General features: G+C 40.8%; 1 protein-coding gene across 3 annotated transcripts in view; it reads left to right on the top strand.

Moving 5' to 3' along the window:
* The window catches only part of DYM (dymeclin), a 241,845-nt gene that overhangs the window by 117,770 nt on the left and 96,889 nt on the right, over positions 1-27,186 (top strand). For all 3 annotated transcript variants that reach the window (XR_008557825.1, XM_008148270.3, XM_054724507.1), the window contains 2 exons: positions 1,926-2,039; positions 3,012-3,106. Coding sequence is in view for 2 of the 3 variants with exons in the window: in XM_008148270.3 (XP_008146492.1) it covers positions 1,926-2,039; positions 3,012-3,106 (209 nt within the window). In the remaining variant the exon portion in view is untranslated. The remainder of the gene's footprint in view (positions 1-1,925; positions 2,040-3,011; positions 3,107-27,186) is intronic.

The raw sequence follows: 27,186 nt of genomic DNA, 5'->3' as shown, positions 1-27,186 counted from the left end.
AACAGTTCTTGCTTACTGAGGCCTGGAGGTGAGCTGCCTGCTCTGAGTAGACAGAACAGAACACAGGGACATCTGTTGTTGAAGATCTTGGCTGTTTGCATTCCTGGCCTTCTCCTGAACACAGTGTGGAGCTTTCTGCGGCTGGGAGAGCTCTACTTCCCAAGAGACTCCTTGGTTTTCTTACGTTTGCTTTCAGACTGCTGAGCTCTGACTCTTTCTCTCAGCCTTGTCCTATGTGCCATACCTCCTTTTTGTCTACTAATGACAAGCTCCTGTCTTCCAGACTTGATTTTTTTCTTTCTTTTATATTTAAGAAGCAAGGGGGAAGGAGAAGTAAACACATCAGCACAGTTTGGCTATCTTGTGCTCAAAGTCTCACAATTCACTTTTACTAGTATATACTGTTTAACTCAGAGCATAGCCACAGCTTATCCAAAATTACCAGGTGTACCGGTTAATAATGCGGATTTTGTAATCAAAGAAAACACGATAATTTCAAGAGAAACATCAAAGTGCTTTATTAAAAGTAATGTCCATTGCTAGCTACACATTTCCCCCATCTTTCAGGTAATTTGTGGAGACCGTCCCAATAGAACTTTTCTTGTTTTGAGGCAAACCATTCAGAGACCCAATTTTCCACTTCGTATGTTTTGAAGTGCTGCTCAGAAAGTGCATGTGCCATCAATTGGAACAAGTGGTAATCTGAAGGAGCAAGGTCTGGTGAATATGGCGGGTGGGTTAATACTTCCCAGGCAAGATCTTTTAACGTGTCTTTAACTGGTTTTGAAGTGTGTGATGGTGCGTCATCATGAAGCAAAATTACTATGCCGTGTCTTCTGGAACATTCTGGTCGTTTTACCATCAAAGCATGGTTTAAATTGATTATTTGTTGTTGGTAGCGATCAGTATTCACCGTTTCACCTGGTTTTAGAAGCTCATAATACACCACACCTTCCTGATCCCACCAAACGCAGAGCATAGTCTTCTTTCCAAAGTGACTTGGCCTTGCAGTCGATGTTGATGGTTGACCTGGATCAGCCCATGATTTTGTGCATTTGGAATTCTCAAAATAAATCTACTTTTCATCGCCAGTCACAATTCAATGCAAAAAAGACTTCCTTTCGTGCCATTGAAGCAACATTTTACTGATGACTTTTTGGTTTTCCATTTGTCTTTGATTCAGTTGATGTGGCACCCATTTTCCTTCCTTCAAAATCTTTCCCATTGCTTGTAAATGATTGGAAATGGTTTGCTGATCAACATTTAATCTTTCTGAAAGTTGTTTTTGAGTTTGACACGCATCATCATCCAATAATGCTTGTAATTGTTGGTCTTCAAACTTTTTCGGTTGACTTGGATGTTCTTTGTCTTTCACATCGAAATCATCACTTATAAAGCATTTAAACCAGCGTTTACAACTATCTTGAGATAGAACATCTTCACCATAAGTTTCCCGAAGTACATGATAACTTTCAGCAGCACTTTTCTTCAAAATAAAGTAATGAATTAAAACTTTCCGCAAATGCTTTTTTTTTTGAGCACGAAATTCGACATTTTTAAGCGTAAAAATATCTATGATGTTAGCACCTTCTTTACTCCAGATACTGGCTAGCTGAACCACTCCACTGTGGGTGATTTTGTCCCCAGGGGGCATTGGCAATGTCTGGAGTAAGTAGAAGGTGCAGAAGTTGGCTAACTGAAACCTAACTTTACTAACATATTCATATTGACATATGAAGTTTTGAAGCTTGCTGTCAATACAACAAAATAGCATACATATCAAATCGCATATATATCAACATATGTGTAACTCCATCTATTGAAAAAAATCCGCATTATTAACCGGTACACCTGGCATATAGACATGGACAGTCCTTTTTCCCTAAGTCAATCATGTTAACTTAAACTTTTCTTCCCCATTACAGATATTAAAAAATATTACTTGGTATTCAGAACGGGTTTTAACAGAAATTTCCCTGGGGAGTCTCCTAATACTGGTCGTAATAAGAACCATTCAGTACAACATGACAAGGACAAGAGTAAGTATTCCAAAGTTGCTTTATTCTCTATATGCATATCGTGCAATTAAGACTATACAGTAGTTGAAAGCACTCTAAATATTGAGAGTGCCAATGTTCCCATGAAGTACAGTAGAAAAACACAGATCAGCATATAGTCACTGTATTACATGATCCTAAGGTACTATAGATCGTATCTGTTTCTTAATATTTAATAGACTGCATGATTAGAGACATTTTACATGAGATCGGAAACAAGCAGTGGAGCACATTTAAATAAAAGATGCTGTACATCTTTGCTGGACTGATAAAACTGACTTGCCTTTTAAAAGCAACAGCAAGCTAAGAAGATATGAGTAGAAGAAAAATGAATTCAGTTGGGGGAAAATAGAAGAAAGAACACTTTTAAAGAGTAAAGGGAAAATTTCAACTGGATTGTATTTGCAGTATCTGGGGGCAAATTTCAGTTCTGGTCAATAGAGAAGCCATATACAGAATTCATAACTCAGAGACATGGTCAAGTTTACTGACCTGTTTTCAATTATTTCCTCTGTGAGGCTAACGCAGATACATGTTCAGAATCTTCTATCTGAAACTCTAGGAGCCAGATGTGTGTGAGAATGGAGAACGTTTTGATTTTAGAAAGGTAATTATAGAGCAGATGCTTACTCTCTGTAGCCATCAGGTTCTGGAGCAGCACACTGTAATTAAACATTAATATTTCTGCAGCGGAGTGCCTCAGCATTCACCAGGGCAGGGTAATGAGGACCACAAAGAGCATCAGACTCCTTTTGCCAGATGCTCCTTCCAAATGCGTGGTGAAAGCACTTTGAAACTTCCAGTGCTGTGTCGGTTTTTGGAATTAGGAAAAAGGGATTGTGGACTGAGCTTTCAACAATCACTGAAAATCTAGTTTACATTTGCTTCTAATTAGCCTTGCTTACAACGCAGGGAAAACTTGATGAATGTTTTTAACTTGCTGTTTTCTGACAGGACAAGTACCTTCACACAAATTGTTTGGCAGCTTTAGCAAATATGTCAGCCCAGTTCCGTTCTCTCCATCAGTATGCTGCCCAGAGGATCATCAGGTAAATATGAGTTTTAAAAAATATCCTGGTTTTTGTTTTCTGGCTGTCCTATGGAAAAGGATAGGATGATGTTCCCTTTTTAAATGTTATCTGCAAGAGTACCAAATTTTCACACTTAATTTTTATCACCTGTTTGGTTGAAAATACCTTGTTCTCCTCTGTTACTAACCTAACTTTTCAATCAAAATTAATTGTATTTACTTTCAACTATTTTATAAACCCGGTTTTAAGCTTTGTATATTAGCTTTTTAAAAAATATATGTTTTTTTTCTTTTTATTTCAGAGAGGAAGGGAGAGGGAGAGAGATGTAGAAACACCAATGATGAGAGAGAATCATTGATCGGCTGCCTCGTTCACACCCCCTACTAGGGATGGAGCCTGCAACCCAGGCATGTGCACTTGACCGGAATCGAACCTGGGACCCTTCAGTCCCCAGGCCGATGCTCTATCCACTGAGCAAAACTAGCTAGGGATATATTAGCTTTTTAAGAGACACAGGTATATTTCTTAGTAATGCAAACTACAGTTTAATTAACATATTTGTTGAACTTTTTATAGAGCATCACACTTCCCTTCTGAGGAGTTACCTATGTGTGTTTGTCTTGCAGAATTCTTTTTATAGCATATTGGTATACCATATAGTTTCTTTTTATAGCACATTAGTTTCCTATTGCTGCCACAAAGTAGTGACTTAAAACAACACAAATTTGTTATATCATTCTGTGGTTTAGAAGTTCAACACAGGTTCACTGGGCTAAAATCAAGATGTCAGTAGGGCTATAACCCTTTGTGGTTGCTCTAGAGGAGAATGTTTCCTCGCCTTTTCCAGCAGCTAGAAGCTGCCCACATTCCTTGGCTCATGACCCCTTCCGCCATCTGCAAAGCCCAACAGGAGGTTGTTGAGTCCTCCTCACAGCTCCTCTCCCACTTTGAGGATTCTTGTTATTGCCTGGCCCTCTCCAAATCATCCAGGATAATCTACCCATCTCAAGGTCTTAACTGAATCATAACTGCTAAGCCCCTTTGCCACGTAAGGTAACATACTCACAGGTTCAGGGCTAGAATGCGGACATTTGGCCTGTTCAGTATGAAAATGCCAGACGAACTGGTTTAGAACTTAAATTCTTATAAAATATATGAAGCAAGATTAAATAAAAATTTTCTAGCTATAAGAGTTGGGAAAAAATGCAAATAAAGCACTGTGCCCAGTTTTCTGTGTGTGATGACTAAAGTGGAAAACCCATCATTTTGGAGAAATTAAAGCCCTAATTTAGATTGGTGATTTGGGAATATTTTGATCATGTTTAGCATCAGTAAGGAGTAGCGCTTTAACTTTATTTTAATGGAGTTGTGTTTAATTCTAGTACTTGAGTAGTGGAGATATGACAAGCACCAACATATATTATATACAACAGACTGTCGTAAATATTAGAATGAAAGAAAAGTTCCTGTGGGGATTGGTTGTTCAGGGAATCCTGCGATCACATCTCATTGAGAAATTAGGCAAGGTAAACCGAGAGAGATGGCCCGAGAGAGGAAAGCATCAACCACAGCAAACCAAACCAAAGCAAGAGGGGTGCGGGGAGACAGCATGGTTTATATTTAGAAAATAACCTATCCCATTCAGCTATACAGGGATTACGGGAGAGGAACCTCAAAGACCCAGCTGAGGCCTTCACAGTCAGATCACAAGCAATAGAGAGGAAAGAAGATCTGATTTTTATTAACAACAGAATAAAAAAATGTGAATGAGTGATTTGTAAATGATTTAAAAAAATAATTTAGAGTCATCATTTGCAGCAGAGACGGTGTTAGCCTGCCCTGTTGGGCACAGAGGGACGCGCAGTTCTGTGACTAGAATGTGGACATTTGCCCTGTGCTGCCAGCGCTGCCAGGGGCGCAGTGGTGCAGAGAGGACCAGAGCGTCACCCGTGATTTCCTGTGGAAAGGCAGTGTCCCCGCAGCTTCACACCCTGAATCAGATCTTCATTCTAACAGAATCCCCGCGTGATTTGTGTATTAAAGTTTGGAAAGCACTTGGAATTTGGGCCTGGAAATCAAGATTTATTTCTTAGAAAACACTTGTCTCGAATTGGAAATGGGGCCCAGCGTTTTTGCATCGTGAGGAAACTCATTCTGGACTAAATGTTTGTGTTTAGGGTACAGAATTGTAAAGTCTGCTAAGGACTGGATGCATAACAAACACGGTTCAGATGCACAGATTTATCATAGCAGTAAATCCAGTCCACCAGATGCTCTGGTGACTCCTTCAAGTGAGAAGTCATCAGTTTCCATAGACATTTTCTAAATCCTCTTTCAGGAAGAGACTGTACAGTTTTGTATCTGCCAGTTGCAACACTTAGAAGAGCCAATATTTCATGTGATCTTTACCAAAATGCAAAACAGTGACATGCTTCATTGCTGAGAAAATAGGACATGAATAAAGCTTTTAAAAACCCTTTTAGCTGGATATAAATGTAAGGAATGATTTCATATGGTGTCTAAGCTACTGTTTTATATTTAATGACAACATGTCTTCTACAAATTTGGTATTCTAGAAAAATCACAAACATGATTTGGGTTTTGCTCATCTATGAGGACTCAGAATATGCTATAAGCATGGCTATTTAATATCATTATTTGGGACGAGGCTTACTAATTCATTGAAAAACGTTTATAAAAAGAAGGCTGTATGTGAGGGATTGCTGTGGGTTACAAGGATGTCATCACTCGCTGCCCTTAAGACTTCTCCTCTTGTGTTGTCGCCCCACTGGCTCCTTCCTCGAGCTCCTCCCTCGCACTTGGCTTAACAGATACTTTCTCTAATCTCTCATCCTAAATTGTTTCTCTCTCTGCTCATTTTCCCTGGGAGTTCACATTTATGCCTGTGGCTTCACCTCTGTGCACTTGTATAACATAATCCTGATCTTTCTCTCTGTCTCCGGAGGCAGGCAGTAGAGTGGCTCAGAGCACAGACCGAGTCTGGATGCCAGCTCCAAACCCTGCTAGCTGTGGGATCTTAGAGAAGTTCTTTAACTCCTGCAGGCAGCAGTTTCCCCATCTGTAAGGTTGGTGACAGCAGTTACTGTCATCTCAGTGGATATGGTGAGGATTAAGTGAGTTAATACTTTTTAAAAAATATATATATTTTATTGATTTTTTACAGAGAGGAAGAGAGAGGGATAGAGAGTTAGAAACATTGAGAGAGAAACATCGATCAGCTGCCTCTTGCACACCCCCTACTGGGGATGTGCCCGCAACCAAGGTACATGCTCTTGACCGGAATCGAACCTGGGACCCTTGAGTCCGCAGGCCGACGCTCTATCCATTGAGCCAAACCGGTTTCGGCGTGAGTTAATACTTATTAAAGGGCCTGACACATAGCGTGTACTGTAACTTGGCTAGCTGAACCCTAACTCTACTAACCTTACTACCTGGATATCCCACACTTACCTCAGACTTTTATTCTGTTTAAAACTATACTTATTTTTTAAACATGTACTTCCTTTTAAATTTCCTGTCCTAAGAAATGACCCTCAGTGCAGCCACCTAAATTGCCAAACCAGAAACCAAGTAATTTCCTACCATTTCTCCCTTCCCCTCAAACGCTATGTCCAGTTGTGCCCAGGAATCCTGTCTAACTCTGCCATTGTAATTTGCTCTAATACTCGCTTTTCTGTCTCCACTGTTGCTGTCTTGGTTCACGTGTTCATGATGGTCACCAAAACAGTGTCATTTGTCTGCTGGTCCTTTTGCCTCCCTACCTGTCCCTCCACAGTCGACCTCCACACCGCGGCATTCTTTTGAAAAGCATGTCTGATCTTACTGCTCCCTGTGCTTAAAATCATTGAATGGCTTCCTTTTGCTGACAGGTTAAAATTTAACCTCCTTAAGCAGAAGCTCTCCACTGTGGGTGATTTTGTCCCCAGGGGGCATTGGCAATGTCTGGAGTAAGTTTTTTATGTATTGTTTTTGTTGTTATTGCTACAACAAGGGAGGAGGTTGCTACTGACATCTAGTGGGTAGAGGCCAGGGATGTTGCTAAACATCTTATAATACACAGGACAACAAATAGTTATCTAGCCCAAAATGTCACTAGTGCCGAGGCTGAGGAACCTTGCCTGAGAGTGACATGATCTGGGCCCTTCCCTTTGCTGTTAATCTTCAGTTACTACTTCTACTTACTGCTCTGTCCTTACTGAGTGGGTACAGTTGCCTGCTCTGCACAGCTGCACTCCTGTGTCTGGATAAATGTGGTCTGGAATTAGAAAAACGCTGAGCCAGTTCCTGGTATCACCTCTTCTTTCTGTAGGGTTTTCCCCACCAGTTTCCTCCTCTCTATTCTGTTTTACCTTGAACCTGCAATGGTCAAGTCCCCCACTCTGCCCCACCCCCACCCACCCCCAGCTCCTGGACCTGCTCACTTTAGACCCAGCTGCTGCCAGCACAGTCACTTCATACTTTCCTCTTCATATTAGAAAGAGAAAGAATCAGCGGCCCTATTCATCTCTTTGTAGCAAGCAGCCCCTGGGTCTCTCATTCCGGCCCAGGGCTAGTTCCTGGGACCAGAGCAGGGGAGCAGGCCAGGAAAGGAGAAAGTCACATGGTAGAGAATGCGACCTGGCTTCTCTCAGAGGCGGGTGTGGGAGAGAGAGAACTTCAGAATCTTGACTTTGTGGCATACTGGCCTGGCCTGAAGGTTTAAGTCTTGTTGTTTAAGCAATATAGTAATTATTGGAGGTAAAAGACTTGTCTTATATAATCCTTTGCATTACTTACAGAGAGAGTAGCTCTCAGACACCCAATAGACTTTTTATTTTGTTAATCCTCACCCTAGGATATTTTTTCCATTGAATTTTAGAGAGTGGAAGGGAGAAGGAGAGACACACAGAGAGAAACACCGGATGTGAGAGAGAGAGACATCGATTGGTTGCCTCCCGAGATGGAGCCTGCAACCAAGATAGGTGCCCTTGACTGGAATCGAACCCAAGACCCTTCAGTCTGAGGGCTGATGCACTAACCACTGAGAAAAATGGGTTAGGGTCACAATAGGCTTCTAATAAATACGTAGTGACTTATTCTTAGAAGACGGGCTGGCATCTGGGATTTTAAGCTTAGTTCTGAGACTTCATATAAGCTGGCCACCTTTTGCAGATATCTGATGCTTTTTGAAGCTAGTGAAGTTGGTGACAATGTAAGATGTTATTGAAAGCTTCCTGGTTTTTCAAACCTCAAGAATAAAATAATATAAAACATAGATTTTTAATGAAACTTTTCATAAGCATAGTATGGTTTTGTAAAATCCAATTATATAATTTAAGAATTTAAAAATTATTCAATCCATGATTTATGCTTTCACCTGTTCTCGCATGAACACCCACCAGTGGTGAAGACATGCTCTTAGATTTTAACCCGGGCACCTGCCCTGTCTCGCCCCAGGCCGGCAGTTCCTATAAGATGCCCTGTTCGGCTCTGCACGGGAAATGACACGTTAGTCACCCAGCATTTTCCCGAGGACTACAAAAACACAGGTGGTTTATCTCTGGGTGGTTAGCTCCTGTTTTGGACAAATATCGATCTTTTAGAATGGCCTATGGAATCAAAGAAAGATAATTTGTGTTGTTAATTTTAAATATATTTTTTATTGATTTCAAAGAGGATGGGAGAGAGAGAGAGAAACCTCAGTGATGAGAGAGAATCATTGATCAACTGCCTCCTGCACGCCGCAGTGGGGATCGAGCCTGCAACCCGGGCATGTGCCCTGACTGGGAATTGAACCTGTGACCTCCTGGTTCATGGGTAGATGCTCAACCACTGAGCAATGGCTTTGTAGTATAAATACTTCTTTTAAGCTGGCTTTACAATGTAGGTACTTCTATTAAATGTATATGATTTACTTTTTACAAGATAGCATTAACCTGGATGCACAGGCAGTCAGGAAGTTCCCGCTGCCCTTTGGTCATTGCTGGTCCTTGTTTGATCTTGGCATAGCAGGAGCCAAGAAAGGAAGGAGGGATGTTTTGCCTTAAAAATCTGGCTTCCTCACTTCCTACAGTCAGTGGTACTTTGAAGGTAGCTGAATTTTTTCAGAAAAAAACTGACATGACTTGCTTTTTAGTGTAACTTTTTCTTAAGAAATCATATTAAGATCATTTAGATGACTCCCAGTTGAAAATTGAAGTTTCCAAAGGAAAATGTCTAACTATTGAGATAGACGGAAATTATTAAGCCACCATTCCTTCCAACGACTGTGAAGGATCTGAGACTTTACCCTACTCTCAGGCTATCAAATTAGACTGCCACAGTTTTGTGGACCCTGGTAGAGACTCAAGATTTCTGGGTCAGAGACGAAGGACAGTTATTACTCTCAGCAGCAGTAGGAGCCAGAGTGTCATCATTTTCTCCTGCGGTTTCTCATGCCCACAGGGCAGTGTGATAAAGGCGAGTTGGCACCTGCATGTGCAGTGGGTTGCATTACAGGAGAGAAACCCTGAGCTTAGGGAACCCACTCTCTTATCATAACTTAAAGCAAATCGGCTCAACCTTTGTTTTGCATTGAAACATCTTACCTGTATTTGAGAACAAACTGTCCTCTGCTCTAGAGGGAGGCACCGTCTCTGCTTTCTACATCTGTTTACCCGGGTTCATGAAGAGAGAGTGAACACAACGCCGTGAGTGCCTCTGCTCCCAGGACGTGCAGAAACACGAAAGGCCCGTGGGGAACTGTCTTTGCCTAGTGCATTTCTATTGCCAGTTAGAAAACCTGTCACTCTGTCATCTTGGTAGCTAGGTGATATTGCTCTCGGCCTTATGTCCCACTTGCTAATGCATTGGATTTAGGTATCTTATGAGGCTTCACTAGTCTCTGTCCACATGGCATTACGAATCTCCTGCTCAGGTGTCAGCGTCATTGATGCAGCCGTTAAGGCCTGTTTCTGAGTGGCTTTGATATAACCAGAATATCTTTTGTTTTAAACACAAATAATGAAATGATAGGTTTGGAAGGACCTTTAGAGAACATCAGAGACAAATGTGCTCATTGTACATGTGGAAATACTGAAACCTAGAGTTGTCATGGGACCAGTCGAGTGCACACCGTCTCCCAGCTCCTTGTGTGCAGTTCTTTCTAGAACAAAAGAGAGAAGAGGCGTGGGCTCTCCCACCCCCGCCAGTTTCACAGAATTGTGATACCTGATACGTTATAAAATGCTAAGGCCAGAGAAGAGAATGAAGTGGCTTGAGTAAAGGCATTGCCTTCCTGATGAACTGTGCTTGTTCCATGTCTCTGTACAAGGCACCTTTCGCAAGACAGACAAAGGTGTGGTCACAGGAGAACTGGGAGTAAACAGAAAGGGAAAGAGATGTGAAATGATTCACATGTCCAATGTAAATACACACAGAATCAGATGTACCAGGGACAGGGACAAACAGGGGAAGAGGGAACACTCCCTGAGGAGAGAGGAAAGGGCAGTGGGGGAAGGTAGCTGCTGCAAAGGTAGGTAAATAACTACTCCATATAAAACATGTCAATGAGCGTTCCGAGCATGTGACATGTGTTTACTCATTTAATATGCCTCAGCTTCTTCTTTTATAAAATAGGAGTATCCTCTTAAATCTTCTCCTTATGGCAGACCTGACATTGATAAATAGTGAAAAAGAGAAACAGATGCCAGCCACTTTAAACTCAAATTCTCAGTTACGAGCGAGTAGAGTGTCCACTGAATTGGGTTTTCGCAGTCTTCTTAGATCACACCAATGCAGGGTTCTCTAAGTGTGCTCCTCAGACCACAGAGGTCCCATGGGGTCTAAGCTATCTTTATAACAAGACATATGCCATTTTCCTGTGCTGACATTTGAACAGTGTTGTAAAAGCAAAGTTGGGGTAAAACTGCTGGTGCCTTAGCATAAATCAAGTCAATGGCGCCAAACTGTGTTTTCTGCAACCATACACGTGCAGTGAAAAAAGCCACTTTGATTTAGGAATGTTCTTGATGAAGAAAAAAAAGATGTTCTTGATGAAATAGGAAAAATGATTAGTTGTAATAAATCTTAACCTTTAATATTTTGTGTGATGAAACTGGAAGTTCATATAAAGCACTTCCACTACATCTTAAACTACAGTGATTGTCTTGAGAAAAAGCACATGTGCAGTTGAGTTGTGGGCTTTTTTGGAATACCATTTTTATGTAAAGGAAAGAGTGACATGACAGCCTGTGGTTATCTAGACTTGGCAGACATTTTCTTGAAAATAACGTGAACCTATCACTTCAAAGAAAACAACTAGTGTTGGTTGCCAATGGTAAAATTGGAACTTATAAGCAAAAATTAGAATTTTAAAAAATGTGTATTGGCACCATGAGTTTGATGTCTTCCCAATAATTGAAGACTTTCGCAATGAGATTGATAAAGACATTAATAAGTGTGGGATATTTTGGATAGTGTATGATGACCAATGCAGGTATGTCAACATTTGGAAGATCTTTATAACTCTTAATTCATCAAATCAATATTTTTCAAATGACCAAAGCATGAAGTTACAAAATTAGGCATGGATGAAAAGACTCATAAAAAGAACAAAATAGACCAATGGATCTTAATGCAACAGACTGAAAGAGGGTTTCCAATTCCACATCTTAACTAATCTAAGAAACTAGCACTTGAGTTTTTTTGTTCTATCAAAGAAGGTCTACAATTTTCTGTAAAGGACATTAAAACACTTCCTTTTTTAAGTACATATATTATTGGGGCTACATTTTCCTCATGTGCTTCAACTAAAACAAGATTGACTTAAGCATGAATGAGAATCTGTTTTCTGTTAAGCCAGACAGTATAAAGATTGCAGAAATAGAAAATAATGCTACTTGTCTGACATTTTTAATTTTGTTTTGGAAAGGAGTTATTTTTCATTAAGTATTATTTATGTTAACATGTGATGTTCATTAGTATGTTTAAATGGATTAAGAAGTATTTTAGATTTTCTCAGTTTTATTTCTACTATAGATAATGTTTATAGTTTTAATCCATATATTAAAAAGTTCTTTGGGCTCCTCAGGTTTTTTTTAAGAGTCTAACTGGTCCCTGAGATTAGAACCACTGCTGTACTGCCTGGTTAGGTGGTGGGATAGAGATAGTGAATGTGAGTGTGTGTGTTACAGAATTTACTGTATATACTTTTAAATATCTACTGTTTCTGAATTAATTATACCCTTACTTCCTTCCATCAATATAATCAATAGGTATGTTTGTATTATTCATGCTTCCATTTAATAAATATTTATTGAGAACATAGTTATCAGGGGTTGGAAGAGAAAGGGGATATACAGACTATATAAATAATCTTTACTCCCTGTAAGAGTACATGGTCTTTATCTTTTAAAGTCATAAGCTGGGCATGTTACTAAATTGTCCTAGAAGTTTATTGCTCATCTTGCCTGGGTGTGGCTATAAAACAAATTTGTTCTGGTTGTCTATTGCTGTGTAACAGACCACCCCAAAACTTAGTGGCTTAAAGCAACGATTTATAATGATCTCTCACGGTGCTGTGGATTGATTGCTTACCTGAGTGGTAGTCACTGGAGGTCTCTTACACACTTGCAGTCAGACAGCAGCGGGGTCGGATGTCCTGTGAGAGCAGCCTCAAGACAGTTGATACCAGCTGTCAGCTGAGTTCCCAGGAGGGATGCTCCCAAAAGGGACATCCAACAGTGACAGAAACTGTTTCTTATGACCTAGCTCAGCCATCCCAAAGCATTGCTTTCACCACATTTTATTTGTCAAAATCAGGTCATAGGACCAGCCCAGATTCAAGAGAAAGGGACCACAAAAGGACATATACGCCAGGAGGCTTGGTTCATTTGTGGCCATCTTTGGGTACAGACTAGTTGCCACAAGACTGTCAAAGACTACTGAATTGTGTCATAAGTTATTACCCTTTATAGCAGGAAGATGAACAATTACTTTCATTCTAAAATTCTAGGCTTAAGATAAACATCTAGATTTCTACTAGTATTCAAAATAGAAAATCCAGCTGAATCTATTCAAATGCTGTCTTTCTTGTGTTTAATTTACATGTGACATAAAAGTTCTCTTTCATGACTTCTGCCTGTATTCAGTTTCTTTTGTTCAGAAGGAAATGCCCACTTTCCAGTAACGGTGTCTTTACCTGTAACAAGTGGACAGAGTTCTGCCCTGTGCATGCCTGTGTTGCTGCACTTGCTGGTCACTGAGTGGTTGATACTGGCCAGGTCTTGTCTTTGGGCTGGGAAATGTAGGGCTGTGTTATCCTGTGGCAGTGTGACTGGCCGGGTGTTCACTCTTACCACGGCATCCCCAGTTCTATACAAGAGGGGTTAGGGGCAGCATTCCATTTGGAAGGCGGAGCTTGGAGATCGCTTGGAAGTGGCATTTTTACAGCAGTCACGCCGTCTCCACCCTGATTACTGTATGTGCCACGGCTTAGAGATCTGGCTGGAGGAAATTTGATGGGGCGAAGGGGAGGGGGAGACGTGGGGGGGGGGGCTTTAGCTAAAGCTCCCCTTGGGGGTGCTGTTGCACTATAAACTTCCAAAGAAAACATCTTTTAGGTGCCCCCCCCCCTTTTTAAGCAAACATTGTATTGTACACCTAAGGTGCCCCAGGCCCTGTGCTAGGCTTAGGGGAACTGATAAGACTCCGTTTTTGTCTCATAGTTTAATCCTGACTGTTCACTTGCCTGGCATTTATTCAAAAGAAGAAACAATAATACCTAATTGAATTCAAGCCAGTCTCAGCTGCCTGCAGACACCCCGAAGGTAGTAACCAGTGTGCCTAAAAATGTGTTCACAAAGCTCAGAATTTCTAAAGTGACATAAGAGGGTATCCAGTAGACCTTAAATATATTTTAAAAAGCTCAATTTCACTCTAATATGAAAAATACGATGTAAAACTACACTGAGATACCATTTTCCCTCCTATCAGATTAGAAAACTCCGTCTGTGTGGTTACATATGGTTATGTGGAAATAGAGACTCTCAAACTCTGCCAATGGGAGTGTAAATTGGTACAAGTCCTATAAAGAACAATGTGGCAATACTCGTATCTATCCAAATTCCAAATCCATGACCCAACAGTCATACCTGCATTTGTGCAAAATGACAATGTGCAGATTTATTTTGGCAGTGTTTGTTAATAATAGTAAATAGTTATTAGAAACAACTCGAGTATCTATCAGTAGACTTATTTAAATAAACATGATATACGTACAATGGACAGAGTGCAACTGTAAAAAAGAGTAAGGGTATAGAAGGCTCTTCAAGATACTTATATGAAGAAAGCAAGGCACAGAATAGTATATGGAATATCTGAGTAGTGTAGGTAAGGGGATAAATATATGTTTGCATTTGTCCTTATTTACATATAAAACGATGGAAAGAAACACACCCAAAAGTGATACAAGTGGTTAAGGGGTGAGAGGAAAGCAAGCATTTCCACTGTGCTGCATATGCTTCTCTTCGACGATCAGTGCGCACCAAAGGGTCAGGGATCTTTGTATCATTCACAAATGTATCCCAAGTACCTAGAGCAATTCTGGTACAAAAAATATCTGTAGCCCGAGCCGATTTGGCTCAGTGGATAGAGCGTCTGCCTACGGACTGAAAGGTCACAGATTCGATTCCAGTCAAGGGCATATGCCTGGGTTGCGGCCTCGATCGCAGTCGGGGATGTGCAGGAGGTAGCCAATCAAGGATTCTCTCTCATCGTTGATGTTTCTATCTCCCTCTCCCTTCTTCTCTGAAATCAATAAAAACATTTAAAAAATTTGTAGAATAAATGATTATGCAGAAATGATTTTGTTAAAAACCTAAGCAACACAGATTCATTACAGAAAATATATACAAGCTTGAAGACAACCATAGTGTCCACTTGAAGTAATCCTTTGAGTAATACCTTGCTATATATACTTCCAGTGGTTTGCTATTCAGATAGATGTGCATATGTTTCAGTAAGAATAGTCTATAGCATGTATAGAGTTTTTTAAGCCTGTGTGTGTGTGTGTGTGTGTGTGTGTGTGTGTCCGACCTATATTGAGAGCTATTTCTATAACGGTGGTTTCAGAAAGTCATTGAACTTACTTAATAAAATTGATAAAGCCATGTATTTAGACATATAAGTTGTTTGCACATATGCGTATATACATATACACAGAGCTCTGGAAAGAAAATTCTGTGCATGCATGAGACACAGTGTATGGTCAGTAGTGCATACTGAGTGAAACCGAATTCAGCCTCTTGCTAGCTGTGTCATCTTGGACAAGTTACCTAAACTTTCCTCATCTATAAAATGTGGATATTTATACAGTAGTTCCTATTTTGTAGGGTTATTGTGAGGATTAAATCAGTAAAACTATGAAAACCATTTAGAACGGTGTTTGGCACATTTAAGTGTTAACCAACCCCCTTTTTCCAAGTATGTAGCATTGAAAAAAATGGCAGGCCTGCTTCTGAGTGACTGTTACTGTTCATTATTTGTGAGCCTCAAAACCCTCCACAAGCATTTGTTTGTAGCCTGTCCTTTTGGTGCTGTCCTCTATCCCTGGCTCACGGTCAGGAGACCCTTATGGGTAATTGGCTTGATAAAATTTAGCATGGGGACATGCAGAATGAACAGCTGCAGGGGAATTCCTCTCCGCAAGGAGGCAGGCAGGTTCCACTGCTCCAGATCGCAGGTGTGTCTGCTTCTTTCAGAGCAGGGGCAGTCGTTCAGCTTTCTGGGAAGAGCAGCGTCAGAGTGAGTGATGGTGGCTCGGTTCTTCTGGCTAAGTGATGTCAACCAAGAGAAGACCTGCTTGGGCTGATCCGACTACTCGGTGTATGCGCCGTGTTCATTCACCTCAGAGGCAGGGAGTTCCTCATGCCAGCCCCTACGTAGTTGCCTTTTGGGACCGTCAGTTCACATTTTCCTGTTTACTTACATTATTTTTTAAAAGGCTTTCTTTTCATTTCTCATTCATTGTCAATTAACTCTTAGGATTCATTCCTGCCTGTTTCTGAATAAGCTATTTTCTCTGCATATTGTTTTCCTTAAAGTGGGTATACTTGACCAAACTGAAGCAATTCTGAAATGCAAATGACATAACTGAATGGCTGTTTAGATAATTTTTTCATTTACATATTAGTGGGTATCTCTCAGGCCACTCTAATGTACGGTAAAGGGAGAACTGGAAGTCCTTTCTGATAGATTGTAAAGGAAGCTTTTAAGTTTTAGATTATCGAAACGTGACACCTAAAATGTGAATAAAACATTCCAGAAAAAAAGAGTAACTAAATTACCAAGTCTTTTACACATTGTATTCCTTATATATCTAGAAATCAAATAGCTTGTGTTAAAATGAAGATTGTTAGCTTAAATTTTGTTTGCAGAAGTCGTCACTTTCTTCTGAAGGAAAAAGGACTGTGAAGACTTCCTGGTATTAACCTATATAATAAAACCCTAATATGCAAGTCGACCAAATGGTGGAATGACTGATCGCTATGATGCACATTGACCACCAGGGGGCAGACGCTAAACGCAGGACCTGCCCCCTGGTAGTCAGTGCATCCCCACAGCGGGAGCACTGCTCAGCTGGAAGCCGGGCTCATGCTGATGAGCACAGTGGCGGTAGCAGGAGCCTCTCCCGCCTCTGCCGCAGCGCAGGACCCTTTAGGGGATATCCAACTGCCAGTGGAGAGGGGGCCTAAGCCGGCAGACGGACATCCCCCACGGGGTCCTAGACTGCGAGAGGGCACAGTCCAGGCTAAGGCCCCGCCCCCAGTGCACAAATGTCGTGTACCGGGCCACTAGTGTTTTAATACGAAAAGGGGTATTTTGTGGTAATTGCAAGATTTGAGCATTTTTCCAAGCCATAAGTAATATTTTTCTTTCACAGTGATATAGTACATACTTGAAATTGTGCTTTTCTTACCAAACCATTTGCATCTATTTTGCTCATGTATATTGACTTTATTGTATTCCATAAGTGATTACTAACCCTGACTGGTCTAGACACTGGTAGTAATATAATCTTATTCCCTTTTTTTTTAGCCTTTCATATAGTTGGGTTATATAATAAGTGTTATGAAGTTTGATTTCTCTGTTGCACCTGAAAAAGTGAACATAAACCTTATTAACCTGAAACTAATAAGAAATAATGTTGAATATAAACTGTAATTGAAAAATAAAAAAGTAAATAAATAAATGAAAGAAAGGAAAATAAACCTTATTAAAGGCTGTCTTTTATCATTACACATGTATAAAAAGTGTTCATAGCTTAATATTTTACTTTAGCCTCTGTTATTCTTTAGGTGTGATAATAATAAGGTTTTCATCAAGTTATCAGCAAAATTTAGGTTCAACTGTGAGTCACTGAAAACCCTAGTAGTTTAAAGTAGCAAGAACTGTTATTTTTCTCCAAGTAAAAGTCCATTGCAGGCCTTCGAGGGCTGAGAAGGAGGCTGTGTTCCAGGAAGTCTGCATTAGTTTCCTTTAGCTGCTGTAACAAGTTTCCATAGATGTAACTGCCTAAAACAACACAAATATATCACCTCACAGTTTTGTGGGTCAGAAATCTGGCTAGGTTCATGTGGTTTCCCTGCTCCAGGCTTCACAAGTCCAAAACTCAAGTTGTTGACCTGCTGGGCTCTTACCAGGACACTTTGGGAAGAATCTGCTTCCAGGTTCCTGGTTGTTGGTTTAATCTAGTACCATGTGATGGTAGAATTTAGGTCCCTGTTGCCAGGGACACAGCTGGGGGCTGCTCTTAGCTCCCAGAAGCCTCTCTCTCATCCTCGCACATGGGTTCCTACATCTCAAAGCCAGGGGCACGTCAGGTGCTTGGAATGTCTCTGATTTATTCTTTTGCCATTTATCTCTGACTCTAGCCAGAGGAAGTTCTCTGCTCTTAAGGGCTCATGTGATTAGATTGTGCAAATCTGGGTAGTTTAGGATAATCTCCCTATTTTACTGTAAGATCTTTTGTCTTAATTACATCTTCAGATTCCCTTTTGACTTGTAACGTTTTCACAGGTTGCAGGGATTAGGGCATGGGCATTTTTGGATAAACCCCTTTCACTGTACATTCACGATCTTCCTTGTTAAGGGCGAGTCAGCATCTGGGTTCAAGCCACAGGACTGAGGAGGAGATAAGAATAAAAGGCAAGGCGAGGCAAGGCACCCAGTGACTATTAAGGAAGGTTTCCAGAGGCTGCCATGGGATACTTAAATCTAGTAAGTGAGAACTTGGTCCCGGGACCACATTTAGCAGCGTTGGAAGCTGAGAAATGTCGTTTTTATTCACTGCAGTCATGTGTCCTGAAGAATCTGTTAGTATAGAAATAGATCACTGGGCACAACCAACGGTCCCTGCCCCACCAAGTGCATTTTTTTTCTAATCATTGGAAAACAAGAAACCAAAGTGGATTACAGTAGTACAGCTACTGTAATGTGGCGTGGACCAGCAATGGTTTCCCGGGCAAGTTAAAGGCGCTTAGGGGCAGATTGAAGAGAAATCCTTAAATAAGCAGTGTAACTGGACACCAGCGCACACGTGTCTGTATCTAGAGAGCTTCTAGCCTTGATTTGTGCTATTCTTGTGTACCTGGCATAGTCCTTTTACAGGCTAGATTCTAGTAAATATTTTTGGAATGAATTAAAATGTTATTGATGTGGTATTTGGAGTGAGATCAGCTATTTCATTAAACTATTTAAAAATCAACTTTTCTGTGCAAGGTGTATTCTTGGATATTGTATTGAATCTGAACTAGAAACTAGTTTTTGTATGATACGGATATTTAATTCCTACAACATGTAAATATTTTATCTACTGAAATAAATGTGAAAATGCAGTTTAGGAATAAGAAATTCATCTTCAGCCCAGTAGACTTCCTATGTGGTCTACTGTAATATAAGACAAAGTGGTACACTGTACAAAGTACTATAGGAAGGTGGAAGGGGATGTAATTCTAACTTAGGATAAAATGGAGGCCTATATGAAGTACATGGCATTTAATCAAGATCTTAAAGGATGAATAACATTTCAACAGATAGAGGTAGGGCCGTGGTCAGCAAACTGCGGCTCTTTGGCCCCTTGAGTGTGGCTCTTCCGACAAAATACCACGGCCTGGGCGAGTCTATTTTGAAGAAGTGGCGTTAGAAGAAGTTTAAGTTTTAAAAATTTGGCTCTCAAAAGAAATTTCAATCGTTGTACTGTTGATATTTGGCTCTGTTGACTAATGAGTTTGCCGACCACTGAAGGGGAATAGGAAAATCACAGGTGTAACTGAAAAACATCAGTGGGCTGGCAAGGAAGAAGAATTTAGAAAAGAATATAGAAGTGCCTGTTATAGGAGCTTTACTCTTCTGTATCAGTGAGTGTTTACTTCTGAAGTTTTCTGGTCTGCAGCCTCGTTCCTTTTCCTGTTAGCAGAAGTAAAATCGGATACAGACACTGTCAGTTTTAGGTGTGTTGATGTGGCCTCTTCAAGACTCTGACCTAGGTTCTTTTGGTAACTGTCCATTCTGAATATGCTAGTACAGCGTGAGACATTTTAATGGCTGTTGAGGTCATTAGAGTTGGATCTGCACTGCCACTAACTCAAAGGACAGATACAAATAGATTCACCCCGCCCTGCTGTTCTGCAAAATGGCATGCTGATGCTAATGAATAAAAGGGGTGCGGTAGCTATTTCCTGCATTTCAGTGTTTCACAAAGAATCTGTTAGTATAGAAATAGATCACTGGACACAACCAACGGTCCCTGCCCCACCAAGTGCATTTTTTTTTCTAATCATTGGAAAACAATGATTAGAAAAAAATAAAGCAAGAAACCAAAGTGGATTACAGTAGTACAGCTACTGTAATGTGGCGTGGACCAGCAATGGCGTGGACCTTCCAGCAACTGCAACCTACATTTCCCCTTAACCTGGGGAAGGACTAACAGAACTGAAGCCATTCAGCAGTGGCTGCAGACCTTTGGAGGCGCCATAGAACGGTGAAGCATTCAATAGGTCCCTCCCAAGTCCAAGATTCTACGACTCTGATTTTGGTCGGGTTCTCCTGCAGGTCTCTTGTTCACCTTGGTGATGGCAGCAGGAGCAGCGGGCTCTCAGGCCATCGCACTCCTCCCAGAGCAGCTCTGCTCTGCTGATCCCTGTTTTCCATGTTGCACTTTCACATCAGATTTCATTTGAAGAAAGGATTCCACTGCTTTAAATACATGCGTACGTATATGCCAACATGAATAGATAACTAACGTGAAAATTAGAAAACACTTCTGTAATGATGACATGGTGAGGTTGATCTTCATGTTTCTTGAGCTTCTCAAAAGTCAGTGTATTGTTCTAAGGTTTTACATCTAAAAGATGGGCATTGTACATTAGAATTACAGCATTATTTCAGTATCATTAGTGAAGTCAGTTTTTAAAAAATAGATTGAGAGGTTCATGTGGTTATTTCAACTGTGCATTCTCTTATACAATAGTGTCCCTTATCCGCAGTCAACCGTGGTCTGAAAATATAAAATGGAAAATTTCAGGAATAAACAATTCATGTTTTAAATGGCATGCCATTCTCGGTAGCGTGATGAAGTCTCGCACTATCCTGCTCCGTCGCACCTGGGACATGAGTCATCCCTTTGTCCAGCATAGCCACACTGTGTATGCTGCCTGCCCGTTAGTCACCTAGTAGCTGCATCATGTACAAAACCGCTTACGTCGTTCACCTCACTTCCTCTTACCATGTACAATGAGATACTTTGAGAGAGAAGCCACATTCATGTAACTTTTATTATAGCGTGATGAGTATTCTACTTTATTATTGTTGTTAATAATAAAACTTATGCATAAAACTTTTACTGTGGCTAATTTGTAAATTAAATTTTACCATAGGTGTGTACATATAGAAAAAAATAGTGTACGTAGGGTTCAATACTATCCGCAATTTCAGGCATCTACTGGGGATCTTGGAACAGAAGATGGGGAACTACTATATTTGTAATGTATAAACATTCTCTTTTGCCTTATGTGTATTTCTACTTGTAGGTATTGAGATTTTCAACTTGGTTCTGTTATTTCTCTATTATTCTCTGCCTTCTACAGAATTTTATCTAACAAATAGAATGTAGATTCTTATGGCGACAATCTGTTTTATTAATTATAAGGCGTATGTCTCAGGCTACCAAAACAAGTATAATGAGTGTTTTGAATTAAATATTTAGTGTTTCATTGACTATTTCCTCCAACTTCCATTAAGACCTCTAGAAATAATGCTGCACTAATAAGCCTTTTGTTTGTTTTGGGCCAATACACATATTGATGTGGAATGAGCTATTGCTGTAGTGCTTAGGGTGTGGTAAACTTTGCTTGATAACTTATCTTCCTTTTAGTATAGTTTATTTTGGGTGAGAAGTCATGTTTCTGTCATTGCAGGAAACACTTCGTGTTGTTCCCTTATATCTGGTGGTACTGTTTTGAGGGTAGTAAGAAATTTTTGATGATGGCATGGAATAAAGTGTAAAAGTGTGCAGAGATCATAAAGGGCTTTATATTAGCAGTTTTTACTAAGACAAATGGTCTGTGTTTGAACAGGATGTATAGAATTAAGTTTAGACTTTTAACCTCATTTTCTTCTTCCCTTGAATACAGTTGGTTTATTTGAGTAGCACAGGCTAATGTTTCCCCATAGGTGAGTAGTATTTTTAATTTTTTAGGACAGTTAAGAATTTTGTTTTATTATATACAGAACATTTCCCTTTTCAGCGTAGAGTCCTTTGGATTGACAAACACATGTACTTGTATATTACCATCATAACCACAATAAAGCAAGTTTCATCTCCCTGAAGAGTCCCCTGCAACTCTATAGTCACACCCTTCCAGCCACCCGAGCCCCAGACTATTCCTCTAGTTCTTTTCTTTTCCAGATTGTCACATAGATGAAATCATATAATACGTAGTCTTTTGAGCCTAGAAATTTATTCATATTGTTGTGTGTATTGTTCCTTTTTTTATTACAGAGTAGTAGTCCATTGTACAGATACCACAGTTTGTTTATCCATTTACCAGTTGAAGAACATTCGAATTGTTTTCATTTAGGGGCAGTTGTGCATAAAACGGCTGTACTTATTTATATAGAAAATCTTATGAACCATAACTTTTCATTTCTCTTGGGTAAATGTCTAGAAGTAGTGATTTGGAGTCATATGGTAACCTCTTCCAGAGGGACTGTTAGCATTTTGCACCCCCAGAGTTCCTGTTACTCTGCATCCTCACCAACAGTTAGTATTGTCTTTTTGTAAAAGCCATTCTAATAGATATGTAGTGGTATCTCATTGAGCTTTTAATTTGTATTTCCCTAATTACTAGTAATGGTGAGGATCTTTTCATCTGCTCTTTTGCCATCCATATAAGTTCTTTGGTGAAATATCTATTCATACCTTTTGTCCTTATATTGGGTTATTTATTTTTTACTTTTGAGAGTTCTTTATGTATTTTGGATACAAGTCCTTTTGCAGGTATGTGTCTTGCAAAGCCAGTGGGGGACTTGTCTTTGTAACATTATCTTTCAAAGAGCAGAAATCTTTTATTTGGGGGCAGACCAATTTATCAATTTTTTCTTTTATGAATTATACTTTTGATATCTACTTAAGAACTCTTTGCCTAACCCAAAGCCACAAAAATCTCCTTCTATGTTTTCTTCCAGAAGTTTTATAGTTTTAGATTTTACCGTTAGGCCTGTAATTCATTTTGAGTTACTTTTTGTGTGGTACAAAGTATGAATCAATGTTCATTTTTTTGTACATGGATTTCTAATTATTTCAGCAACATTTGTCAAAAAGATTATCCTTTTCCATTGAATTTGGCTATTGTAGCCACACTGGTGGTTGACTTTCTAAAAAAGAATTTGATCAAAAGAGCAATGATAAAATTGGAAAACATTTGAACTCCTTGCCCCCTTTTTCAAGAGGTTGACCTCAACTGTATAGAACATTGTAAAACTTTCTCCCCTCTGGTTGTACTGCCGAGCTTCAGCCAGTAACTCGAAGGGGACATGAGCATCCTTGTCCTACTCCACTCGTCTCTCCTCCAGATTCTGCTCTGATGGTGGTCTGTCTTGAGATGGTTACCATCTGAAACATAGAAGCCACAACTGCAAATTATTAAAGCCACATTTTTACCTTTATAAATCAATTTAATGTTTAAATAATAAATTATAAACATCAAAGGGGTTTTTTAGTGAAAAATGATGCTGCAAACAGCCAGAATCACTTGGATTTAAAAGAAGTCAGCACCTAGACACAGTTGAAGTGTGAGGGAAAAAATGTTCTTTTTTCTGGAAGATAAAAATTTGTGCAGCAGATTTTGATTATACCACATGTACAGTAAGTCCTCACTTAACATTGTGGAAAGGTTCTGTGACTTTAAGCAAAAACTACGTGTCCTGAAACCAGGTTTACCATAGACTTATTGATATAAACAAGAGTTAAGTTCATCTCATCAACATTATAACATATATCATTGAATGAAGGAGCATTATTTTTCAGGTACCTGCTGTGTAAGTCTTGACATTTTAGAGATGATTAGGGCCCTTTGTTTCTTTATGTAAGTTACTAGAGGCCCGGTGCACGGAATTCGTGCACGGGTGCAGTCCCTAGGCCTGGCCAGCGATTGAAGCACAAGCGTCTGGCATGGAAGGGCAGGTCCCAGCTGACCTCTGGGCCCTGGGCAGCACCTGGTCCCGCAGGCCCTAATGCGCCCCCCTCTGCCTGAGTCATTGGGCCCCCCGCCACCACCGCTGGTTGCCGTCTATGGGGCGATCGGCGGGGCAATTGGGCCCCCACCCAGCTCCCTCAGCTGGTCGCCATCTGTGGGGCAATTGGCTGGGCATTCGGGCCCCACTCACACCTGCCTTGGCCTGGCGCCACCCGCTCACCTGCTCCACCATCCTGCCGCTCACGGGGCCCATCGGGGCCGGCAGTGCCTCCACTGCCGCCTGCTGCCAGTGCCATGTCGCCGACGCCCACCAGGTTCCGCGCTGCCCCCGGGTGGTCAGTGCACATCATAGTGAGCAGTCAAACTCCCGGTCGAGGGGACAATTTGCATATTAGGCTTTTATTATATAGGATAGTTATATCACAAGTTCTTGGAAGCTACAGAAGTGCTCTAAGAAGACATCAAGAATACCAAAAAGGGATGGTTTGAATGTGAAGGAACATTTTTGGAAAATCTGCTTCTGATTCTGCTTTGTTCTAATACTCTTCTTCATGAGTACCATCAAGCCAGAGGTTATACCAGAGTATTTTTAGTTATTCTTCCAGTTCCTCTTTCAGGTCTCAGCTTAGCTGTCACTTCCTCTGAGACCCTTTTTTCCTGTCTTCTCATTTAGGTTTGAGTCTCCACTCTCCATCACCCCACCCTCTGCCATGCATTCATGGCATTTTTAATAGTATGCGGTGCCGTAACTAACTCTTTACTTCTCTTCCTATTAGACCAGACAGTCCTGGGGCTTCTGAGCAGGGACACAGGTCATAGACAAACAGAAGACCTAGGGGACTAATAAGTGGAAGGGAGACCTGTGAGGTGATAGTGACAGGAAGCTTCCTTAAGCTGGCTGGCCAGAGCAGTCTTCTTTAAGGAGGTGTGAGGTATTGCAGGTCATTTGTTTCTAGGGATAGAGTAATTGTTTCTTTTGTAATATAAATTAGAATGGATTCAGAGTTAACCTGTGTACACCCCTTTCATTCTCCTGCAGCCTGTATGCTCTCTAAATTGGGAAGGAAAAGACAGGTTGAGTCAGCTCCTTGGGAGCTGTACACAGGAGTCTGCTAAGAAAGTATTGCATCTGTTAGCTAGTGTTCCGGTGGCAGGAAAATGGTTGAGAACGGCTAGATGATGTTTAAGTTCTCTTCCTTTTTTGAGTCCTTCATTTTAAGTAATGATGAAATTGAAACAAGCAGAAAGGCCCGTCCATGCTGCTGTTCTCAGCTGCCAACCCAGTGTCTCCCCATCATCTAGTCCACTCGCCTCAGCCCGAGAGCCACTGAGCCCACAGGGAAGGACTCTAACGTCATAATGACTGCACCATGTCATGTTCACGTCATTTCCAATTGAGTAGACACATCTTGCCCACTTCATTATTTCCTAGAGCCGCAGTAATAAAGCACCACAAACTGGGAGCTGAAAGCAATGGAAACTTTGGCAAGCTGTCCAAAACCAAGATGTGGCAAAGCCACGCCGCCTCTGAAACTTGCTGAGGAGTGTTCCTGCCCTCTCTCAGCTCCCGGGGGTCCTGGCAGTCCTTGCTGTTCCTTGGCTTGTAGGGGCATCGCTCTAACCTTTGCTTCCATCGTCACATGGCTGCCTTCGCTCTGTGTGTTTCCTCTGTCTCTGTGTCTCTTTTTTCTTATAAAGACACCAGTCATATTGGATTAAGCGCCCACCCTACTCCAGTGTAACTTCATCTTAATTAATTATGTCTGCACAACCCCATTTCTAAATAAGATGATATCAGAAGTACTGTGGGTTAAGACTTCAACATACCTTTTGGGGTGATACAATTCCTACTTAATATTTTCCTCCTGATACTTAATTGTCCACAGACCTCCCTTCTGTCCCTATTGTTACACTTCCCATTGTCATAGATTATTTTGTCAATTAGTAAGTATATGGAATTATGATGTCTGAGGTTGTTTTCTTATCACTTAATATTTAGTATGCTTATATCTTAAATCTTCAACTAGATTATAAACTGCTTGATGGGTAACCATTGGGTAATTTTCTTATAGATTACAGTAGAGGCCTGGTGCACGAAATTTGTGCACTTGCGGGGGGCGGTCCCTCAGCCCAGCCTGTGCCCTCTCACAGTCCAGGAGCCCTCGGGTGATGTCCAACTGATGTCCTAAGCCATCAATTGAACATCCTCTGTGCTGCCACGGAGGCGGGAGAGGCTCCTGCTTCCGCCACTGCACTCGCTAGCGGTGAGCCCGGCTTCTGGCTCAGTGACCACCAGGGAGCAGCTCCTGCATTGAGCGTCTGCCCCCTGATGGTCAGTGTGCGTCATAGCGACCAGTCGTTCCACTGTTTGGTCGATTTGCATATTAGCCTTTTATTATATAGGATACCAGATAAAGATGGGAGAGTCAGAGAACTAATAGCTGTTTATTCAGATGCTAGATAAATAAGCACTTGTGTCCCTTCCATCATGATATAGGTCTTCCTTGTACCCTGTTTTCTCCTTCTGCGAATGGTCACAAAAAAGGCACTCTGGCTTGTCTGTGTTTCCACAGTAAACTCCTTCCCCCCTCCTTTCTTTCATAAGGCACCTCGTTCTAGAGGTTGCCGATTGTTGCTGATTTGGATCCGAAATAAAGTAATTCATAGAATGAATGAAGTGATAGCTAGTAAAGGCCTTCAGAACCATTTCAGGGTGGCTAGTTTTGAGGTTAATCTTGGTGTTCCAGTTTTCTATTCCATGGAAAGAAAATAGGAAGTTTTTGTTTGGTTGGAATGGTTGAGGTGATTAAAACGATTGAATCTTGTGTGCTTTTGCAAAGTAGACAAATCATGGGATTCTTTTAAGATTTTTAAAAAATAGCAGTTAAGGCCTTAGAGAGAAATTATTGTGTAAGTTCCTGTTGCCAGTGATTTATAGCCCTTTGCTCACTCTTAAGGAAGGAAGTAATTTTGTGTTTATGGTTATGACTCTGAATCCCAGCCCAGCCTACAGTGGGTTGTCAGTGTAGAATAAATGCATAGAAACTCTGACAAACAAGAAAACTCATGGAGTATTGAATACGGGACATTCATTTTTGTCAGGTTTACTCTAGAGAATCAATAAATATTTTCCTTTCTCAATACCAGGTATGGTGCTGAGTGCTAGGGAAACAAAAATAAAAATTCAAGATCTGCCCTCACAGAGGTTGTGGTTGAGAGGGCAGATAGAAACAAAGACAACTGCATATACAACTTGTTGGCAAGTAAGCACAAGACACAGTAGGACCCAGAAGGGAAGGCAGCAGATGTGCCTGAAGCGAGCGGGAAAGCCTCATGGAAGAGTCACACTTAACAAATGGAGGA

The sequence above is a fragment of the Eptesicus fuscus genome, chromosome 12 (assembly GCF_027574615.1).
Source record: "Eptesicus fuscus isolate TK198812 chromosome 12, DD_ASM_mEF_20220401, whole genome shotgun sequence".
Taxonomy (NCBI): domain Eukaryota; kingdom Metazoa; phylum Chordata; class Mammalia; order Chiroptera; family Vespertilionidae; genus Eptesicus; species Eptesicus fuscus.
Note: the sequence above shows the minus strand (reverse complement) of the source record. Positions and strands in the feature narration are given on the sequence as shown.